This window comes from Hoplias malabaricus, unplaced genomic scaffold, assembly GCF_029633855.1.
Source record: "Hoplias malabaricus isolate fHopMal1 unplaced genomic scaffold, fHopMal1.hap1 scaffold_40, whole genome shotgun sequence".
NCBI lineage: Eukaryota > Metazoa > Chordata > Actinopteri > Characiformes > Erythrinidae > Hoplias > Hoplias malabaricus.
The window spans coordinates 487272-508198 of NW_027100978.1; the positions used below are offsets into that span (position 1 = coordinate 487272).

Consider the following 20927-nt stretch of genomic DNA (forward strand, 5'->3'; position numbering starts at 1 on the left):
GGCGCTGAAAGCGGGCGTTCCGAACAGGGCTGTTTAGATAGAGGGAGAACACTGTGTTGGGTTTTGATCCTTGTGGTATTGTGACCAAAGCAGGTCACAGACATTTCATTTCGACCCCAGAACTGAGTTCACTTGTGGAGAAATGGTTATGTTTCATATAAAGCTGATTCAACATGTCACATGGTTCTCTGGACCTGGTTCCAGCTGTTAGCAGTTCCATAATGACATCTGGAGTCAGGGCAGTTTTGTCAGAGACTGATTTAGACTAGCTCCATGTCGTCTGAAAGGATTGTGCTACTTCATGACTTCTGTCATGTTTTGAATCACAGCTGTGCAGTTGTGTGTCTTTATCTGAGGGAATCTAAAGCTTCGTGTTCTTGTATTTTTCATTCGTAAAGGGTCAAAGGCAAGGCGTATTCAGTCTGGTACAAAAGTATACATTGCATGCTCAGTTAGATCTCTGGGGTGGGGGCGATGCAGATAAATCTCCTGCAGCCTTGTGCAGTAATGTACCCAGAACATTTAAGGTGAGGAACATCTATATATTTATGTTTAATAACACCTCAGACGTTTATTCTCTCTGTCAGAGGGTACTCTACTATAGTTAGCAGCATCAGGAGTGTCACACTCAGACCCTTACAAACCAGCACATATCTACAGCATTCTGGACTTACACAGCCTTAACATAGACAATTTAGTCTGTCACTAAACATTCATTCATTCATTCATTCATTGTCTGTAACCCTTATCCAGTCCCCGGTACTTTCCCTGACACAGTCCCCGAAAAAGTCCCAGACATAGTTCCTAACACAGTCCACGACACAGTCCCCAATACGTTCCCTGACACAGTCCCAGACACAGTCCCCGACACAGTCCCCGATACTTTCCCTGACACAGTCCCCGACACTGTCCGTGACACTTTCCCAGACACAGTCCCCGATACTTTTCCTGACACAGTCCCCGACACTTTCCCTGACACTTTCCCTGACACTGTCCCCGACACTGTCCCTGACACTTTCCCAGACACTTTCCCAGACACTTTCCCTGACACAGTCCCCGACACTGTCCCTGACACTGTCCCCGACACTTTCCCAGACACTTTCCCTGACACTGTCTCCGACACTTTCCCAGACACTTTCCCTGACACAGTCCCCGATACTTTCCCTGACACTTTCCCCGACACTTTCCCTGACACTTTCCCTGACACTGTCCCCGACACTGTCCCTGACACTTTCCCAGACACTTTCCCTGACACTGTCCCCGACACTGTCCCTGACACTTTCCCAGACACTTTCCCAGACACTTTCCCTGACACAGTCCCCGACACTGTCCCTGACACTGTCCCCGACACTTTCCCAGACACTTTCCCTGACACTGTCTCCGACACTTTCCCAGACACTTTCCCAGACACTTTCCCTGACACAGTCCCCGACACAGTCCCCAATACTTTCCCTGACACTGTCCCCGACACAGTCCCCGATACTTTCCCTGACACAGTCCCCGACACTGTCCGTGACACTTTCCCAGACACAGTCCCCGATACTTTCCCTGACACTGTCCCCGACACAGTCCCCGATACTTTCCCTGACACTTTCCCCGACACTTTCCCTGACACTTTCCCTGACACTGTCCCCGACACTGTCCCTGACACTTTCCCAGACACTTTCCCTGACACAGTCCCCGACACTGTCCCTGACACTGTCCCCGACACTTTCCCAGACACTTTCCCTGACACTGTCTCCGACACTTTCCCAGACACTTTCCCAGACACTTTCCCTGACACAGTCCCCGACACAGTCCCCGATACTTTCCCTGACACAGTCCCCGACACTTTCCCTGACACTTTCCCTGACACTGTCCCCGACACTTTCCCTGACACTTTCCCTGACACAGTCCCCGACACTGTCCCTGACACTGTCCCCGACACTTTCCCAGACACTTTCCCTGACACTGTCTCCGACACTTTCCCAGACACTTTCCCCAGACACTTTCCCTGACACAGTCCCCGACACAGTCCCCGACACTTTCCCAGACACAGTCCCAGACACAGTCCCCGACACAGTCCCCGATACTTTCCCTGACACAGTCCCCGACACTGTCCGTGACACTTTCCCAGACACAGTCCCCGATACTTTCCCTGAGACAGTCCCCGACACTGTCCGTGACACTTTCCCAGACACAGTCCCCGACACTGTCCGTGACACTTTCCCAGACACAGTCCCCGATACTTTTCCTGACACAGTCCCCGACACTTTCCGTGACACTTTCCCTGACACTGTCCCTGACACTGTCCCCGACACTTTCCCAGACACTTTCCCTGACACAGTCTCCGACACTTTCCCAGACACTTTCCCTGACACAGTCCCCGACACAGTCCCCGATACTTTCCCTGACACTGTCCCCGACACAGTCCCCGACACTTTCCCAGACACAGTCCCAGACACAGTCCCCGACACAGTCCCCGATACTTTCCCTGACACAGTCCACGACACAGTCCCTGACACTGTCCCCAAAACACAAACACCGACACTTTCCCAGACACTTTCCCTGACACAGTCCCCGACACTTTCCCTGACACTTTCCCTGACACAGTCCCAGACAGTCCCCGACACAGTCCCCGATACTTTCCCTGACACAGTCCCCGACACTGTCCCTGACACTTTCCCAGACACTTTCCCAGACACTTTTCCTGACACAGTCCCAGACACTTTCCCTGACACTTTCCCTGACACTGTCCCCGACACTGTCCCTGACACTTTCCCAGACACTTTCCCAGACACTTTCCCTGACACAATCCCCGACACTGTCCTTGACACTTTCCCTGACACTTTCCCTGACACAGTCCCCGACACTGTCCCTGACACTGTCCCCGACACTTCCCCAGACACTTTCCCTGACACTGTCTCCGACACTTTCCCAGACACTTTCCCTGACACAGTCCCCGATACTTTCCCTGACACAGTCCCCGACACTGTCCCTGACACTGTCCCCGACACAGTCCCCGACACTTTCCCAGACACTTTCCCTGACACAGTCCCCGACACAGTCCCCGATACTTTCCCCGACACTGTCCCCGACACTGTCCCCGACACAGTCCCCGACACTTTCCCAGACACTTTTCCTGACACAGTCCCCGACACTGTCCCTGACACTTTCCCAGACACTTTCCCAGACACTGTCCCCGACACTGTCCCTGACACTGTCCCCGACACTTTCCCAGACACTTTCCCAGACACTTTTCCTGACACAGTCCCCGACACTTTCCCCGACACTTTCCCAGACACTTTTCCTGACACAGTCCCCGACACTGTCCCTGACACTTTCCCAGACACTTTCCCAGACACTGTCCCCGACACTGTCCCTGACACTTTCCCAGACACTTTCCCAGACACTTTCCCTGACACAGTCCCCGACACTGTCCCTGACACTGTCCCCGACACTTTCCCAGACACTTTCCCTGACACAGTCTTCGACACTTTCCCAGACACTTTCCCAGACACTTTCCCTGACACAATCCCCGACACTGTCCTTGACACTTTCCCTGACACTTTCCCTGACACAGTCCCCGACACTGTCCCTGACACTGTCCCCGACACTTCCCCAGACACTTTCCCTGACACTGTCTCCGACACTTTCCCAGACACTTTCCCTGACACAGTCCCCGATACTTTCCCTGACACAGTCCCCGACACTGTCCCTGACACTGTCCCCGACACAGTCCCCGACACTTTCCCTGACACTTTCCCTGACACTTTCCCTGACACAGTCCCCGACACAGTCCCCCGATACTTTCCCTGACACAGTCCCCGACACTGTCCCCGACACAGTCCCCGACACTTTCCCAGACACTTTTCCTGACACAGTCCCCGACACTGTCCCTGACACTTTCCCAGACACTTTCCCAGACACTGTCCCCGACACTGTCCCTGACACTGTCCCCGACACTTTCCCAGACACTTTCCCAGACACTTTTCCTGACACAGTCCCCGACACTTTCCCTGACACTTTCCCTGACACGTCCCAGACACAGTCCCCGACACAATCCCCGACACAATCCCGACACAATCCCCGACACAATCCCCGACACAATCCCGACACAATCCCCGACACAATCCCGACACAGTCCCCGATACTTTTCCTGACCCAGTCCCCGACACTTTCCCTGACACTTTCCCTGACACTGTCCCCGACACTGTCCCTGACACTTTCCCAGACACTTTCCCAGACACTTTCCCTGACACAGTCCCCGACACTGTCCCTGACACTGTCCCCGACACTTTCCCAGACACTTTCCCTGACACAGTCTCCGACACTTTCCCAGACACTTTCCCTGACACAGTCCCCGACACAGTCCCCGATACTTTCCCTGACACTGTCCCCGACACAGTCCCCGACACTTTCCCAGACACAGTCCCAGACACAGTCCCCGACACAGTCACCGATACTTTCCCTGACACAGTCCACGACACAGTCCCTGACACTGTCCCCAAAACACAAACACCGACACTTTCCCTGACACAGTCCCCGACACTTTCCCTGACACTTTCCCTGACACAGTCCCAGACAGTCCCCGACACAGTCCCCGATACTTTCCCTGACACAGTCCCCGACACTGTCCCTGACACTTTCCCAGACACTTTCCCAGACACTTTCCCAGACACTTTTCCTGACACAGTCCCCGACACTTTCCCTGACACTTTCCCTGACACTGTCCCCGACACTGTCCCTGACACTTTCCCAGACACTTTCCCAGACACTTTCCCTGACACAATCCCCGACACTGTCCCTGACACTTTCCCAGACACTTTCCCTGACACTTTCCCTGACACAGTCCCCGACACTGTCCCTGACACTGTCCCTGACACTGTCCCCGACACTTTCCCAGACACTGTCTCCGACACTTTCCCAGACACTTTCCCAGACACTTTCCCTGACACAGTCCCCGATACTTTCCCTGACACAGTCCCCGACACTGTCCCTGACACTGTCCCCGACACTTTCCCTGACACTTTCCCTGACACTTTCCCTGACACTTTCCCTGACACAGTCCCCGACACAGTTCCCCGATACTTTCCCTGACACAGTCCCCGACACTGTCCCTGACACTTTCCCAGACACTTTCCCAGACACTGTCCCCGACACTGTCCCTGACACTGTCCCTGACACAGTCCCCGACACTTTCCCAGACACTTTCCCAGACACTTTTCCTGACACAATCCCCGACACTTTCCCTGACACTTTCCCTGACACGTCCCAGACACAGTCCCCGACACAATCCCCGACACAATCCCCGACACAATCCCGACACAATCCCTGACACAATCCCGACACAGTCCCCGACACTTTCCCTGACACAGTCTCGGACACAGTCTCTTACACAGTCTCCGACACAGTCCCTGACACTTTCCCAGACACTTTCTCTGACACAGTCCCCAACACAGTCCCTGATCATCCCACTCCCTACACACCACCTACACTGAACTCTGGAAAAACCAAACCCAATCAAAATGAGCGCTGCAGGTCAGAAGTGATTGACACCTCTGTAAATCAATAGTGGAGACGAAAATAGAGACTTTGTGTTTAGTGACAGAATGTGTGTGTGCTTGTGTGTGTCGCCCTGTGAAGGACTGGCGCCCCCTCCAGGGAGTGTTCCTGCGCCCAGTGATTCCGGGAAGGCTCTGGATCCACCGCGACCCTGAACTGTGTTAGGGACTGTGTCGGAGACTGTGTCAGGGAAAGTACCAGGGACTGTGTCTGGACTGTGTCAGGGACTGTGTCTGGGAAAGTGTCTGGGATTGTGTCAGGGACTGTGTCGGAGACTGTGTCGGGGACTGTGTCGGGGAAAGTGTCAGGGACTCTTTAAAGGGCTGTGGTGAGGAATGTATTGAATGTGTCAGGGTCAGTGTGAATGGGAGCTGTGTGGAAGACTATGAGAGGACTCTATCATGGACTTTGTGGAAGGCTGTTGAGAGCTGTGTTTTTATGTCTGGGTCAGGACTGTGTTGCAGGCTGCACCAAGAGCTGTGCTGATAATGTTATGATGTTGTGAGGACTCTGCTGAGGGCTGAGTCGAGGACTGTGTAGAGGACTGTGTGGAGGACTGTACGGAGGACGTTTAGTGAGTTGAGGTACAGCCGGTTCCCCTGCAGCTGGGACAGACTATAGGTGAGTGGTAATTAGTCTCATTCTGTCCACTGTGATTTATAGCCCTCGCAGCCGAGCGTGAAAGTGATCTATGGGTTGATGAGATGGAAGTTCTGCATGAGCGTGCACCTGTAAATTTAACAGCAGTTGGTATTTTTTGGAGACTGTATTGTGTTATGTGCAGAAACACTGCTGTGTCAGTTACACAATGTACTTTTTAAGGCCAAATATAGTGTGTGTTGTTGACTGTCGTTATGATGCACTGACAGTGTAGGGCATATATTTCAGGAATGTTTAATATGACTTTTTTTTCACAGTGTTGTTGTTAATGATGTTCTCCTTTATTTTCTATATGTGTTTTCATATCCCTCTTTCATTCGTTCATTTCTCTCCCTGCGTTAAATTCATGGAGGGACTCTTCAGAAAGGAGCGCCTCAAAAAAATCAAAATTATTGTAATGAAATCCTAAATAAAAACAAGTCTTTCACTTTTTTAGGTTATATTTTAGGTTTTATGTGTTTTATTTGTAATAATGGACAGACTTGTTGTCTTTGCCATTTGTTTGTGTTGTAGAAATTATCCTTTCAAGAAAAATATCCAGCCAGGAATTCCTTTTCTGAGGGACAGTATCTAAGTAAACAGAGCCAAGCGAGCGCTCTGAATAGCGAGGCCTTCAGGAGCTGCACAGAAAGCCTTAGCCCAAGGACGTACGACTGGTTTAGTCTGTGTTTTAGCAGGGAATCACCAAACTTAGCTGGACACCGGTCCTCCAAGACTGGAGTTGCCCCCTCCCCCACTCATCCAGTCATGGTGTGGTTTTAAAAAAGTGGTACCAATATCAAGGAAAACCACCATTCTAGGTCTAATATGCCTGGACATGTCACTCATTACGAGACAAGCCACAGTCCAATCAGATATCGGCTGGTGGTTAGAAGTGGAAAAACCAGTGGCAGGATGAGTGTGTGAAATTATAATTATCCACAGGTGTGAGTGTGCGAGTGACTGGTTGAGTGTGTGAAAGACTCCCCAGGTGTGTGTTTGTGTGTGTGCGTGAGTGACAGGTGACGTCTTAAAACGCTTATACTAGTGTTCTCCCTGTGTCTGTGTGGGTTTCCTCCAGGTGACTCTCTGTGAGGAGTGTGGTGTGTTCTCTCTGTGTCTGCGTGGGTTTCCTCCGGGTGACTGTCTGTGAGGAGTGTGGTGTGTTCTCTCTGTGTCTGCGTGGGTTTCCTCCAGGTGACTGTCTGTGAGGAGTGTGGTGTGTTCTCCCTGTGTTTACGTGGGTTTCCTCCGGGTGACTGTCTGTGAGGAGTGTGGTGTGTTCTCTCTGTGTCTGTGTGGGTTTCCTCCAGGTGACTGTCTGTGAGGAGTGTGGTGTGTTCTCCCTGTGTCTGCGTGGGTTTCCTCCGGGTGACTGTCTGTGAGGAGTGTGGTGTGTTGTCCCTGTGTTTACGTGGGTTTCCTCCGGGTGACTGTCTGTGAGGAGTGTGGTGTGTTCTCTCTGTGTCTGTGTGGGTTTCCTCCAGGTGACTGTCTGTGAGGAGTGTGGTGTGTTCTCCCTGTGTCTGTGTGGGTTTCCTCCAGGTGACTGTCTGTGAGGAGTGTGGTGTGTTCTCTCTGTGTCTGTGTGGGTTTCCTCCAGGTGACTGTCTGTGAGGAGTGTGGTGTGTTCTCCCTGTGTCTGTGTGGGTTTCCTCCGGGTGACTGTCTGTGAGGAGTGTGGTGTGTTGTCCCTGTGTTTACGTGGGTTTCCTCCGGGTGACTGTCTGTGAGGAGTGTGGTGTGTTCTCTCTGTGTCTGTGTGGGTTTCCTCCAGGTGACTGTCTGTGAGGAGTGTGGTGTGTTCTCTCTGTGTCTGTGTGGGTTTCCTCCAGGTGACTGTCTGTGAGGAGTGTGGTGTGTTCTCCCTGTGTCTGTGTGGGTTTCCTCCGGGTGACTGTCTGTGAGGAGTGTGGTGTGTTGTCCCTGTGTTTACGTGGGTTTCCTCCGGGTGACTGTCTGTGAGGAGTGTGGTGTGTTCTCTCTGTGTCTGTGTGGGTTTCCTCCAGGTGACTGTCTGTGAGGAGTGTGGTGTGTTCTCCCTGTGTCTGTGTGGGTTTCCTCCGGGTGACTGTCTGTGAGGAGTGTGGTGTGTTCTCCCTGTGTCTGTGTGGGTTTCCTCCGGGTGACTGTCTGTGAGGAGTGTGGTGTGTTCTCCCTGTGTTTACGTGGGTTTCCTCCGGGTGACTGTCTGTGAGGAGTGTGGTGTGTTCTCTCTGTGTCTGTGTGGGTTTCCTCCAGGTGACTGTCTGTGAGGAGTGTGGTGTGTTCTCCCTGTGTCTGCGTGGGTTTCCTCCGGGTGACTGTCTGTGAGGAGTGTGGTGTGTTCTCCCTGTGTCTGTGTGGGTTTCCTCTGGGTGACTGTCTGTGAGGAGTGTGGTGTGTTCTCCCTGTGTTTGCGTGGGTTTCCTCCAGGTGACTGTCTGTGAGGAGTGCGGTGTGTTCTCCCTGTGTCTGTGTGGGTTTCCTCCGGGTGACTGTCTGTGAGGAGTGTGGTGTGTTCTCCCTGTGTTTACGTGGGTTTCCTCCGGGTGACTGTCTGTGAGGAGTGTGGTGTGTTCTCTCTGTGTCTGTGTGGGTTTCCTCCAGGTGACTGTCTGTGAGGAGTGTGGTGTGTTCTCCCTGTGTCTGTGTGGGTTTCCTCCAGGTGACTGTCTGTGAGGAGTGTGGTGTGTTCTCCCTGTGTTTGCGTGGGTTTCCTCCAGGTGACTGTCTGTGAGGAGTGCGGTGTGTTCTCTCTGTGTCTGCATTGGTTTCCTCTGGGTGACTGTCTGTGAGGAGTGTGGTGTGTTCCCCCTGTGTTTGCGTGGGTTTTTTCTGGGTGCTCCTGTTTCTTCCCACGGTACAAAAACACACGTTGGCAGGTGGATTGGTGACTCAAAAGTGTCCATAACTGTGAGTGTATGAGTGAATGTGTGAGTGTGTGTCACCCTGTGAAGGACTGGTGCCCTCTCCAGGGTGTGTTCCCACCTTGCGACCAATAATTCCAGGTAGGCGCTGGACCCACCGCAAACCTGAACTGGACAAGGCTTACAGATAATTAATGAGCTAATGAATGCATAGACTAGAACAGCCAGACCATGTTCACGTGCAGCACTTTCACCTTAGTCTTTAGACCTTAATCAGAATCCCCAAAACTCTTCTGTCAGGACTGAGCTCAACCTGAAGGCCTAGCTGTAAAAGTCATGGCTTACCACTGAGCACCGGAGCCCTGTGGCCACTTTAACAACCTTCAAAAATCACTTCTCTTCAAGGTCACCTACCGTATTGAACGACATGATATTTGCATGACTTAATTAACGTCATGTCTACTGTGACGTGAATTAGCATGCGTGCAGGTTGCCAACACACACACACACACCTCCATGTCTGTACCCAGTGCCTGGGACCTCACGTGTGTTTTTTCCTGCTGGAGATGCCTGAGGCAGCAGGGCCGGAGAACAGGGCAGAAATAAATTGCCTCCACATCGCGCACGTCTCTAGAGTTTAACAGATGATAAGCGTAGCAGGGGAAAGTAGGATATTTGGAAGGTCAGCTAGCTCCAGTAATTAGCAGGAGGGACAGTGCTGGAAGGTTGAAGAAGGGGAGAACGAGGGAGGGAAAGAGTCCTATTCAGAGGGGGGTAATGAATCACTCCTCCAGTGCTTTTCCTGACAGTACTGGGGCTTTTTCCGGAGAGGTGAAAAATAAAAGGAACACCATGCCCGTGTTGAGAAACCTCTAGGAAACTGCCTGACTCTAAATGAACTGTGAATATTTCATCTCCCCCAACCCCCTGCCCAGAGACCATCCCAGGCTCCTCCACTCCAAAAACGCAAGGCTTCTTGATGTATTTTTGCAGTGACATTCATTAAGACTGATTTGTGGAGATATTTTGGAACCATCAGTAACATTCAGCCTCTTGACCCATGGAGTTACACTGCAGCTAATTTGGTCCATTTGGGAATCTCAAATCTCTGTGTTTCACCAAACATCTCTGGAGAGGAGAGGGAGCAGCTACAGCTATATTCACCTCGCAGGGGTAAAGGGGCAAACTCAGTGCTCTTCATAAGATTTAAGACTTGAAATGGGGCAGGGGTAGGTTATGTATTAAAAATGCTGCTTTGTGGTGTGAATAAAAGAACAAAATCGGAGAATGTTTTTTTTTTATACACACACATTTAACATTCATTCATTCATTCATTATCTGTAACCCTTATCCAGTTCAGGGTCGCGGTGGGTCCAGAGCCTACCTGGAATCATTGGGCGCAAGGCGGGAATACACCCTGGAGGGGGCGCCAGTCCTTCACAGGACAACACAGACACACTCACACCTACGGACAAGCGTGTGTTTTTGGACTGTGGGAGGAAACCGGAGCACCCAGAGGAAACCCACACGGACACAGGGAGAACACATCACACTCCTCACAGACAGTCACCCGGAGGAAACCCACGCAGACACAGGGAGAACACACCACACTCCTCACAGACAGTCACCCGGAGGAAACCCACACAGACACAGGGAGAACACACCACACTCCTCACAGACAGTCACCCGGAGGAAACCCACACAGACACAGGGAGAACACACCACACTCCTCACAGACAGTCACCTGGAGCGGGACTCAAACCCACAACCTCCAGGTTCCTGGAGCTGTATGACTGCGACACTACCTGCTGCACCACCGTGCCGCCCACACATTTAACATGACTTTTAAAAATCATTTTTGTCCCAAACAATAAGTAGTGGGCAGTGTTTTTAAAAAGTGGCTCAACGTAGGGCTGTAAAGATACCGCACATATTTTTGTTGCTTTTTTTTTTTAGAGATTTAACAGGGGACATATTATAAAGAATTAAAGGATCGTGAAACAAAATCACCCGGTCAGTTTTCTGTGAGATGGCAAGTCTAAAAAAACATGGTATAGAAGCGTTTCTAATTCCCATCTTCTTCAGACGTCAAGTACAGAGTTTAAAATTGCCCCACCCCCTCATCTGAGTCTGTCTGTTTACGCGAGAGCACACAATTGAGAGTACACACAACAAAGAGAACACAACGAGCACTGAGAAATAAGAGCACTGCATAAAAACAAAGAAACGAGAACGAAGAAGAACTAAAAACCAGAGCTTCATCTCCTTGCTTCTCACTGCTGTGCACTCGGGGTCAGGGCGACGGTGAGCGTCTCATTATCATTTAAAGGAACAGGCGCTGAACGACCCAGGGCTGTCTTCCACTCCGGACACGGGGGAGAACATACCTCCTTAAACAATATGGTGTGTGGCTATCATCTGCTTTTAAATCTCATTTTATAAACAGTTCTTTAAAGACATCAGGGTGGTCAGTATGTGGCCAGTGGACTGTACTGAGCCGTGTATTTTCTCCGTCCACTGTGGTGTATTTTACCAGTCAGAACTTGGATTTAAAATGTGTTCATGCAGGTCTTTCCAGGGCACAGACTAATGACAGATATGGGTCACCTACCCTTGAATGTGAACCGTCCAGGCAGAAAGATATGGAGATCAGAGCGGGAAGGCCAGTGACGTGAATGCAGCCATAGTGTTATAGCCCAGAGGAATGGTGGTCTTCATCCAGCCCGTTCCTCAGGCATCAGGGCATTGTACAGTATGTAGGGTAATAGACGTACAGCACCATGTCCTAGTACACTAAAACCAGGTTGTCAGAGAGAGAGAGAACCCCCAGTCTCAGCGTAATTTAGTCCTGAAATAGACTTCTGTTCTGTTTCTGGAAGAGCGTCCTGTAAAAGGCACAGGAGAATTGCATGGGGCTCTGAGTACTCTCGCCTGGTTCATTAACCTTGGGCCGAGCATCATGGGAGCTCAGTGGTGACAGATGACTGCTCCCTATGACACACCACCAGCAACATACTCGCAGCAGAAAATATGACACATACAGGCAGTGTGTAATAGAGCGGAACAATGACTGCCATATTGCCATGTATAATACAGGATGGCGCTGTACTATATACAAGAACACAGTGAAATGAGACAAGCCCAGCACCACAGTGCACCGTTATGTACTTTCACCCAGAGCTCAGATCTCCACGGTCCAGTCCGAGGCCGGGTTTTGGGAACGCTAGCACATGACGAACCCATCCTTGGACGCTGATGGAAAAAAATACTAGTTCTTGACGATCCGCCTTCTTGCTGGTCGTCATGCCAACTGCACAGACCATAGTGAGTCAAAGTGGCTGAAAAAAGCTAATTGAGGGCAAATGAAGTAATTATATTTCCTTTATGTGAAAAAATGCATTGGGGGGTGTGAGATATCATCAGTTACACACACACACACACACACACTTCAAGAAGAAATCACATTAGGTTTGTAAATGTTTAATATGTAACATATTCATAGACACCAGATTACAGGCTAAATTTTAATTAAAAATAATAAAACAGTTTGTTGCTGATCCTTAATATCTCTCATCCTCTTTAGGCTTCCAGCGGAGAACACATTAGCTGGTATTATACAAGAGTTTTCTGCAATAAAATACGGACACGGACTGTAATTTCCATTGCTCGGCTCAGTTACTTGTCAGTTTTAGTAAAGTTTATTAAAGCGGAATTATTGTACGCATTTTCCGCAAGAGAATGCAATTCTGTTCTTAATGAAATGCTTTAGACAAAACACCACAAGGATCAAACACCTGAGCGAAACCGCACTGTTCAGAAAAGCCGGTTTCAGACCATGTTTCGTTAAATGATAAAGAGCCACACACAGTGAGGCACACGGAAGTGCCGTTTTAGCTCTGTTGTCTTCCTACTACTTATTTTTGCACAGTTCCCCCATTCCTCTGCGTTTGTATTGGCTCCAATGCTCATGGGTCCAGCGCTGTGATTGGAGAAGCTTAGAGTGTGGGCGGGAGAGTCCTAAAGTCTTGTAAATTTACACAAGGAACAGCAAAAAAAAAAATCCCAGGTCTCTGACTTTGGCAGCCCACTAAAAGCTGACAGGGTGGGTCTTGTTTCACATGAATATTATAATTGTTTTAAAAATATGTTCACTTCCAGACAACAGCCTCCAGACAAAGCAACAGGAACTGAAATACTGTGTGTGAATCGCAGTAATAGAGATATTTTGGCGGTTGTTGTTGTTGACTTGGATTCTGCTTTGTTTACAATGTAACAGTGGTGGTGACACTCGTGGTTGTGTCAGAGTCAATAACGTCAGGGGCTCTCTGGTTTCTCTACTGTGTGATTGCTTTTTCTCTGAAGTAGCGGGAGCTTAAAGTGAGCTGGGCCCCTGGCTCCCCCTGCCCATTAATACTAGACAGGGCTGGATGCTTGACTTGCTGCATCCCAGTGTTTCTGTGTCTGAAAGAAGACGCTCTGTCTGGTGCACCCTCTCTGTGTTAATGCACACTGACACTTTTCTGGAAGAAGGTTAAGTCGTTCTGAGTCGTTCTGATTTCCAGAGCTCCAGACTGAATTCCTTTTGAGGATGCAGTAGATGAAGCTGAAGTGTGCAGACTTGGGGGCTGAGGTGAGGGAACGTGGGTGGCAGGCACATGTAAGACCGGTGGAGATAGGTGTTAGGGGATTTCTAGCCAAGTCTGCTTCATCCCTGCTTGTGCAGTTCAGCATCAGGGTCCGGAAAATAAGGGCAGCTGTGAAGGAGTTATCAGAAACAGCTGAAAGGTCTAGTCAGTGGTTGTGAATAAGGAGAATAAAGACCTGTTGTGGAAATGCACTGTATGGATGATATTGTGATTGTTGGTGATGTAAAGCATGTAAAGTTCTCATGTAACTGGTGGTACTGGGCATGCATTAACGGTGCCAGTGTGGCTAGGTACAGCCTTAGTCAAGCGTAAATGTACAGTTGTTGATGGTAAAGAGTAAGGACTGTAAAGTTGGCTTGGAAGGGGGTGGGTCTCAACTTCACTGTTGAGATGAGGGGAGGTTTTTTGTATTTTTCACTTACCATTTTCTAGAAAATGAGAGGGTTAAAATGTTTGTCAGCACAGCACATCATAGAGAAATGCCATACGTTGTCCATTTATGTGACATTAATTAGAGCAGGGCAATGGTGTACCTCAGGGCTCACTCATGGGTCACATAGAGTTTTTATTGTATCCACAGTATTTCTTTAGTTTTCTTTCTGAGGTTTGAATGGTTCATGTATTATTTTCTCTTATACTGCCATGCTACAAAGAGAACCTACCTTATGTTGTTATATTCTGTGTGAAAATGGTGGACTTCAGGTGCTTTACCAGATGATGTGGCTTTTTCCTTACTTCTCAGTAAAAAGATGTTTCCAAAGAGAGAATTGACCATACTTGTAATCAGCTGCTGTATGCTGTATTTTCACAATTAAAACATGGCGTTCCCCAGGGCTCACTCATGGGTCATGTAGTGTTTTCCTTATCAACACTTTCTTAAACTAGTTTCTGCCTCTTGTCTTTGTTTAGCACCCCAGGGCTCACCTCCACAAGGGCCTGCATAATTGTATGATCTTTTATTTTTATCATGACTCCCATTAAGTCCACTCCCCCTGCTATGCTGCTTCCAACAGAGAAATTCTCTCTGTTTGTTTTAGTTTGCAACTCTTGGTGCCAGAAGGCAAGGAAATGGCGGACCTTATGAAGTGTGTTCCCAGCCAAAGTGGCATAGATGCATTGGGCTATTCCTTACTATAGTATATGCATTGGCCTATACTATTCCTTCCCCTGGTACACTTAAAGGAACCGTACAAACAGGGACTCAGCCAGATTTTGTCATCTCACTTCTTTCCGTTATATTTTTTAGAGTAAGGGGATGGTGTAACTCAGGGCTCGCACATAGATCATGTAGTGTTTCCCTAATCAGTGCAGTTTTATAGGGTTTGTATTTAATTTGTCTTTGTTTGGATTGTTAGAAGGTATAGCACCCTAGGGCTCATCTCCACCAGAGCTAGAGTAACTGTATGATCATCTATTTTTATCTCGACTCCCATTAAGTCTACCCCACTGCTGTGCTGTTTCTAATGCAGCATCTCAGGTTTCTCTGTTTGTTTTACTTAGCATTTCTAGAGAGGCAGAGGTGTAGCTCGTTGTCAGAGGGGGAGGTAGAGTAGACTTCATGAAGCATTTGCCCGAGAGAATGTGGTATTTGTTATTAACAGATTTTTTTTGGGGTTCAGCTTATGCCTCACACTAGTACACTAAAGAAGTTTACAAAGACAAACCCCATCATGTATTCTGATCAGTGTTCTTCTGGTTGTATTTTGCACAAGTTAGCATCCATGCTGGAGAATGGCACTTATCCCATGCATGAGATTCGATGGCAGCAGTTCAGTCCGTGACAGGCTGCTTCACCCCAAATGTGTGGAGTGTTATCACAGGCCCTTCCTTCCTGCTGCACAACCAACTCTGCTCCCACAAACACATACACTATACACTCCAGTGGCGGATGCTGGTCTTTCAAGGAGGGGAAGCTCAATTTCGGCCTACATCATAAAATGTGTCGGTTTATTTAGACGTAAATTCTACCCTCCGTTCCTTTTTAAGAAAATGATCTGTGACCCTGTCGTACCAACAAGGCGTCTTTTCCAGGGACTTGACTAGTGTCCTCTCAATGGCCAGCAGAGCTAGGCTGCTTAAATGGCCTTGGCCCATGTGAAGTGTGTCCGCCTGTGAGTGCTTTGTGACGGTGGAGGGGCTCAGCAGCACCCGCTGGACAGAAACTGAGATAGAATCAGAAAGTGATAGAAGTCAGTCTCCAAACACAAGCAGCTACAAAAAACCCACCAGAAATAGAAGCTCGATTTGTCGCTAGTCGTTTTTAACAAAGAAAATGCCGCTAAGAGGATTAAGAAAGTCTGGTTCAACTCAGAACAGGATGAAAATGTAATGCTCCCTCGGATCTTTACACCAAAGGATCACTGATTCGCTCATTTCGCTGTCAATCAAAAAGGGATTCAGCCTCAGACAGATCATCCAATCATCATGCAGAAGCTGAGCGTCTGTGCCAGCCGAGGCCAGCCCACTGCCCCATAGACCCCCAGAGACGCTGAGCGTCCGATGGGCGGGACAAAGCCCAGCATTTATCCAATCACTCGTCTCGTTTTCCTGCACTTTGCTGCTTCACTATTGAACTCTGTGGACACTCAGCGTCCTCACTGTTTAAAGCACTGTGAAGCTGCGGGAATGACTGAGAGGAAAGCCGCTTCTTTATCAGTGATAAGAAGCTGATTCTGAACAAAAGTTGAGTGCGTTGTAGTGCATATTTATTCAATGACACGTACACACAACAGTATATATTTGATCACTTATTTTTTGACATTTTAGGGGAAGCTGAGCTTCCCTTGCAGTCTTAGAGCAATCGCCTCTGATACACTCACAGAACGCAAAATGTAAATATCGCTAACATACCATGACCATGTGATGTATTGAAATTACATGTAAATATTCCTCAGAGATTTTGGATGTTAAATATTATAATCTTTATATCGCTGTTATTATTTTAGTTATTATTTTTTATTAACATTTTTAATGCCTTCATATCTCTCTGATGCTGTAACACTGTGAAGTCCCCTGCTGTGGGATTAGTTCGGCCTGTCATAATAATAAGATTACTCACTTATTATGGACATTACCTCTGTAATTGTTGATGACCTCATGTTGCCCATTGTGTTTACTGCTGCATTTGTTTAGAGAAGAATGAACGCCGCTGTTATGTTTGTTTTATTTCTTTAGGATATATTTAAATATACTTTATATGCCACTTCCAATGTCTGAGTATCCTTACCTAATTTTTGCAAGTACTTATTTGCTCTTTAAAAGGGTGTAAAGCATGGTGGCTCGGTGGTTAGGACATGCCCCTTTCAGCGCTGGGATCTTGGGTTTCTCCAGGGTCTCTGCTTTCTTCCCACAGTCCAAAAACATGGAGGTTAGGTGAACTGGCGACTCTAAAAACAGTCCTGGTGTGTGTGTGTGTGAGAATGTCTCTGTGTTTATGCCCAGATATGGATGGTCACTCTATCCTGTGTGAACCCCCTAGTGCCCGATGCAGTTCTGCAGGTGGACGGTTGTTCCTGGTCGAGAGTATGCTCTGCACGCTCAGGACTTTTGGAACTTGGTGCTCTGGTGCTCAGTGAACTGGCCCACGTTTCCACCAGTTTAGATGGGAACCAAGGATACGTCTTCATTGCAAGGTGTTGTGGGGTTGCTCAGTCTTTGGGAACTGTGCATTTTTAGGTCATTTCATGTTCATGTTGGAAAGGGACAAATAGAACATGGGAAATTACTCTTTTGAAGATGTTTGTTTCAAAATTATAAAGAAAAAAACATTGGGGAAAAGGCCGTTAACCATTCTCTGAGTTAAAAACAGAAGAAAATCGCAAGGAAATAAACGGTTCAGATCATTTGTGTTTTATATATGTCATTATGCTAAGATTAAGCAGAGTTCAATCTATTAAAGTTAGAATATTTAGGACTGTGATTCCAGAGCCTTCCTGCTGCTTGTGAAGAGTGAAAACAATGGAGAAAAGTAGCCAACGAAAAGATTCAAAATTATGCTCAAAATTGGGAACGGAAGCGGTTCCACGTTGGTGAAAAAAGGGCTAGTAAAGTTTCTCCAAGCAACACCTCTTCATTGACTAGTTTGCTTTCTGTTGTCTTAAATGTACAATAAAAGGCCGTGGAGTGCCTCAGGGCTCAGTCAATGGATCTACAATGTTTTATTTATCAATAGGGAACAACCCCCTTTGGGAAGCTAGGTTTGCTTTTAGCCAGTAGTGCTTCTCACGTGCGTACTCCTGATCCACTCACAGTTGAGCTGTTGGCACCCCTGGCTCTTGGAGTCTATCTTTACCCCTGGCATCCTCATCCTCTTCCCTTGTCTGAGCCAGAGAGTCAGCAGGCCGGCCAGCTTTTCACAGGATGAGCCCAGCACCCTGCTCAGACCTGGTAATGGAGTTAACAGAGATTGAAATGTGGAAGGATCCCTGGGCAATGCTGTGGGTGGTTTATTTAATAGTGCCTGGGGTTGTGTTTTTGGTTCTGTTTGGCGCTTCCCACGACAGCGCTGGTAAAATCGGTCCTCCTGCTATTTATATCCCAGCTTGTTCCATTAATGATTTATGTAATGGATGTAGGAATTATTTTGGACGTGCTCGGGATGCAGTATTTTGCAGCATCAGTCGCTTAGAAATCCAACGATTCGCTGTGTGCCAGAGCTTTTTATTCAGGGATAGACTGCCAAAGGTGACTTAAAAAGGTTTGAGAGAAAACGGTAAACCCAGATAGGAAGGGCTTCTGTAGTGGGGTGGGGGAGATTGCAGATTATACCTGGAATGGGGAATAATCCGTTTATGAAGATTGAAGGTTGATATTTGCAATGATTTGGCGTGTTATTTCGCTAAATATGATTTTGTTATTGATTTATTTAGGGTTTGTTTGTTTTTTTTGGAGAGAAAATTAAAAAGGGAAAGACAAACGTAGGACTGGCAGCTTGTGCGAGGAGATGAGCAGAGGGACACTCTGGCTCGGTAACAGATGGGAAACATTAGGACTCCGCTAATCCTTTCAACACTGACACCAGAGTGTGCGAGAGGTAACTCACACCCCGCTGGGTCCGATACCACGGCGGAAAACAACCCGGGACGGATAACGTCACTCAAGACGGAATCACGAGGCCTTTCTCTGGACGGCCTGAACCTCTCTAGACCACCTGGGTCCCCAGCATTGTCTTAGCTTCTTAATAGAGGCCAGAGGAGGGAGCTTAATATAGAAAGCCAAGGGAGAGGTGATGTGTTCCCAAACGAAGTCCAACCTGAAGGGAGCTTTAATGTGATCAGCCACGTTTTGGACCGACCTTGTGTTCTACTTTCCTCTGCCTCTCTCTCTCTCTCTCTCTCTCTCTCTCACACTGTATTTATTTCAACCCTCTTTCTCTCTTACTTTCAAACTAACTTTCAAGCTATCTCTTCATTCTTTCCTCCCTGTCTATCACTCTTTTCTCCTCCCTCTATTTCTCTGTCCAGCAATCTTGTTTTCTTTTACCTTAGATCTCTTACTTTCTACTCCCTCTCTCTCTCTCTCTCTCTCTCTCTCTCTCCAGGTCTTTTTTCCTCTATCTTTTGCTAGCTCACCTTCTCTCTCTTCTGTCTCTCGTTCACTAACCCTTTTCACCTCTCATTCTCTTTTCTCATTTATTTTTATCCCTCTCGCTCTCTCTCTTTCTCTCTGTCCTCTTTCCTTGCTCTCCACCTTCTTTTCTCTCTCTCTCTCTCTCTCTCTCTCTCTCTCTCTCTCTCAGGTAAGTGTCGTTGCCTGTGGTAACATTACGAGGTTGGTGAGTTCCATTAGCGCGAGTGCGCGGCTTCTTAATTTTTCATGATCCGTATCCGGATGAAAGGGAATGAGCTGTAATCCAAACTGGCTCAGCACTCTCCTCCCGTCTCAGGCGTCGGAGCCAGAGACTCTGACGCCAAATCTGTGCTGAGATCTGTGGGGCACTGGTGGGGGGGAGGTGTGGACATGTACGGGTCCAGACCAGCATCCAGCAGTGCGTATCTTCATCCAGACGCCCTACAGCAGGGATTTTAACTTACAATACACTGGGGTCCCGTTACTGAAATGTCGTCTACGATGTCCTCACCCTCGCGTCCCTTTTACTCTCGCTAGTGGAACAACAATGGCGTCCTCACTCTTGTGGCCCTCTTGCTTTCAGCAGTGAACCAACCCACTCTCTTTCTCTCACTCTCTCTACGTTTACATTGACATTTATGGCATTTAGCGGATGCTCCTATCCAGAGTGACTTACAAGGTTCTGGTATTACAGGGAGATAAGTGGAGTGTTAGGAGTTTTGTAGCATAGACTGTTTGCTCAGACCTGGATTCGAAACCATGGTGTTACCAGTGTACCACACCAACTCTCTCTAGTGAATCATGCCGTCCTCGCTCTCACGTCCCTCTCACTCTCACTAGTGAACATGACATCCTCGCTCTCACATCCCTCTCACTCTCTCTAATGAACCAGGACGTCCTCTCTCTCACGTCCCTCTCACTCTCTCTAGTGAACATGACATCCTCGCTCTCACGTCCCTCTCACTCTCTCTAGTGAACATGACATCCTTGCTCTCACGTCCCTCTCACTCTCTCTAATGAACCAGGACGTCCTCTCTCTCACGTCCCTCTCACTCTCTCTAGTGAACATGACATCCTCGCTCTCACGTCCCTCTCACTCTCTCTAGTGAACATGACATCCTCGCTCTCACATCCCTCTCACTCTCTCTAGTGAACATGACATCCTCGCTCTCACATCCCTCTCACTCTCTCTAATGAACCAGGACGTCCTCTTTCTCACGTCCCTCTCACTCTCTAGTGAACATGACATCCTCGCTCTCACGTCCCTCTCACTCTCTCTAGTGAACCGACCATGCAGTCCTCACTCTCACGTCCCTCTCACTCTCTCTAGAGAACCGACCACGCCGTCTTCACTCTCACGTCCCTCTCACTCTCTAGTGAACATGACATCCTCGCTCTCACGTCCCTCTCACTCTCTCTAGTGAACATGACATCCTCGCTCTCACGTCCCTCTCACTCTCTCTAGTGAACCAACCATGCCGTCCTCACTCTCACGTCCCTCTCACTCTCTCTAGTGAACCGACCACGCCGTCTTCACTCTCACGTCCCTCTCACTCTCTTTAGTGAACATGACATCTTCGCTCTCACGTCCCTCTCACTCTCTCTAGTGAACCGAACACGCCGTCCTCGCTCTCACGTCCCTCTCACTCTCTAGTGAACCGACCACGCCGTCCTCACTCTC

General features: G+C 48.5%; 1 protein-coding gene across 1 annotated transcript; it reads right to left on the reverse strand.

The window, feature by feature from the left end:
- Positions 1-745: 745 nt before the first annotated feature.
- LOC136683678 (fap1 adhesin-like) lies at positions 746-19638 on the reverse strand. Its single transcript, XM_066659013.1, has 4 exons — positions 19547-19638; positions 17904-18051; positions 2625-5420; positions 746-1993 (listed from the first exon to the last, which is right to left on the reverse strand). The coding sequence occupies exons 1-4, from the start codon at positions 19636-19638 to the stop codon at positions 746-748; spliced, it is 4284 nt and encodes a 1427-aa protein (XP_066515110.1).
- Positions 19639-20927: the final 1289 nt, after the last annotated feature.

What these genes read in the sequence shown, in the direction of transcription:
- LOC136683678 (XM_066659013.1), bottom strand. Translation starts at nt 19,638, where the DNA reads ATGTCCACACCTCCCCCCCACCAGTGCCCCACAGATCTCAGCACAGAT. An exon ending in ACGCCTGAGACGGGAGGAGA is followed by an intron (nt 18,052 to 19,546) that starts GTGCTGAGCCAG and finishes AGGTCTGAGCAG; the next exon opens with GGTGCTGGGCTCATCCTGTG. An exon ending in AGTGGATCAGGAGTACGCAC is followed by an intron (nt 5,421 to 17,903) that starts GTGAGAAGCACT and finishes GGACTGTGTCAG; the next exon opens with AGAAAGTGTCTGGGAAAGTG.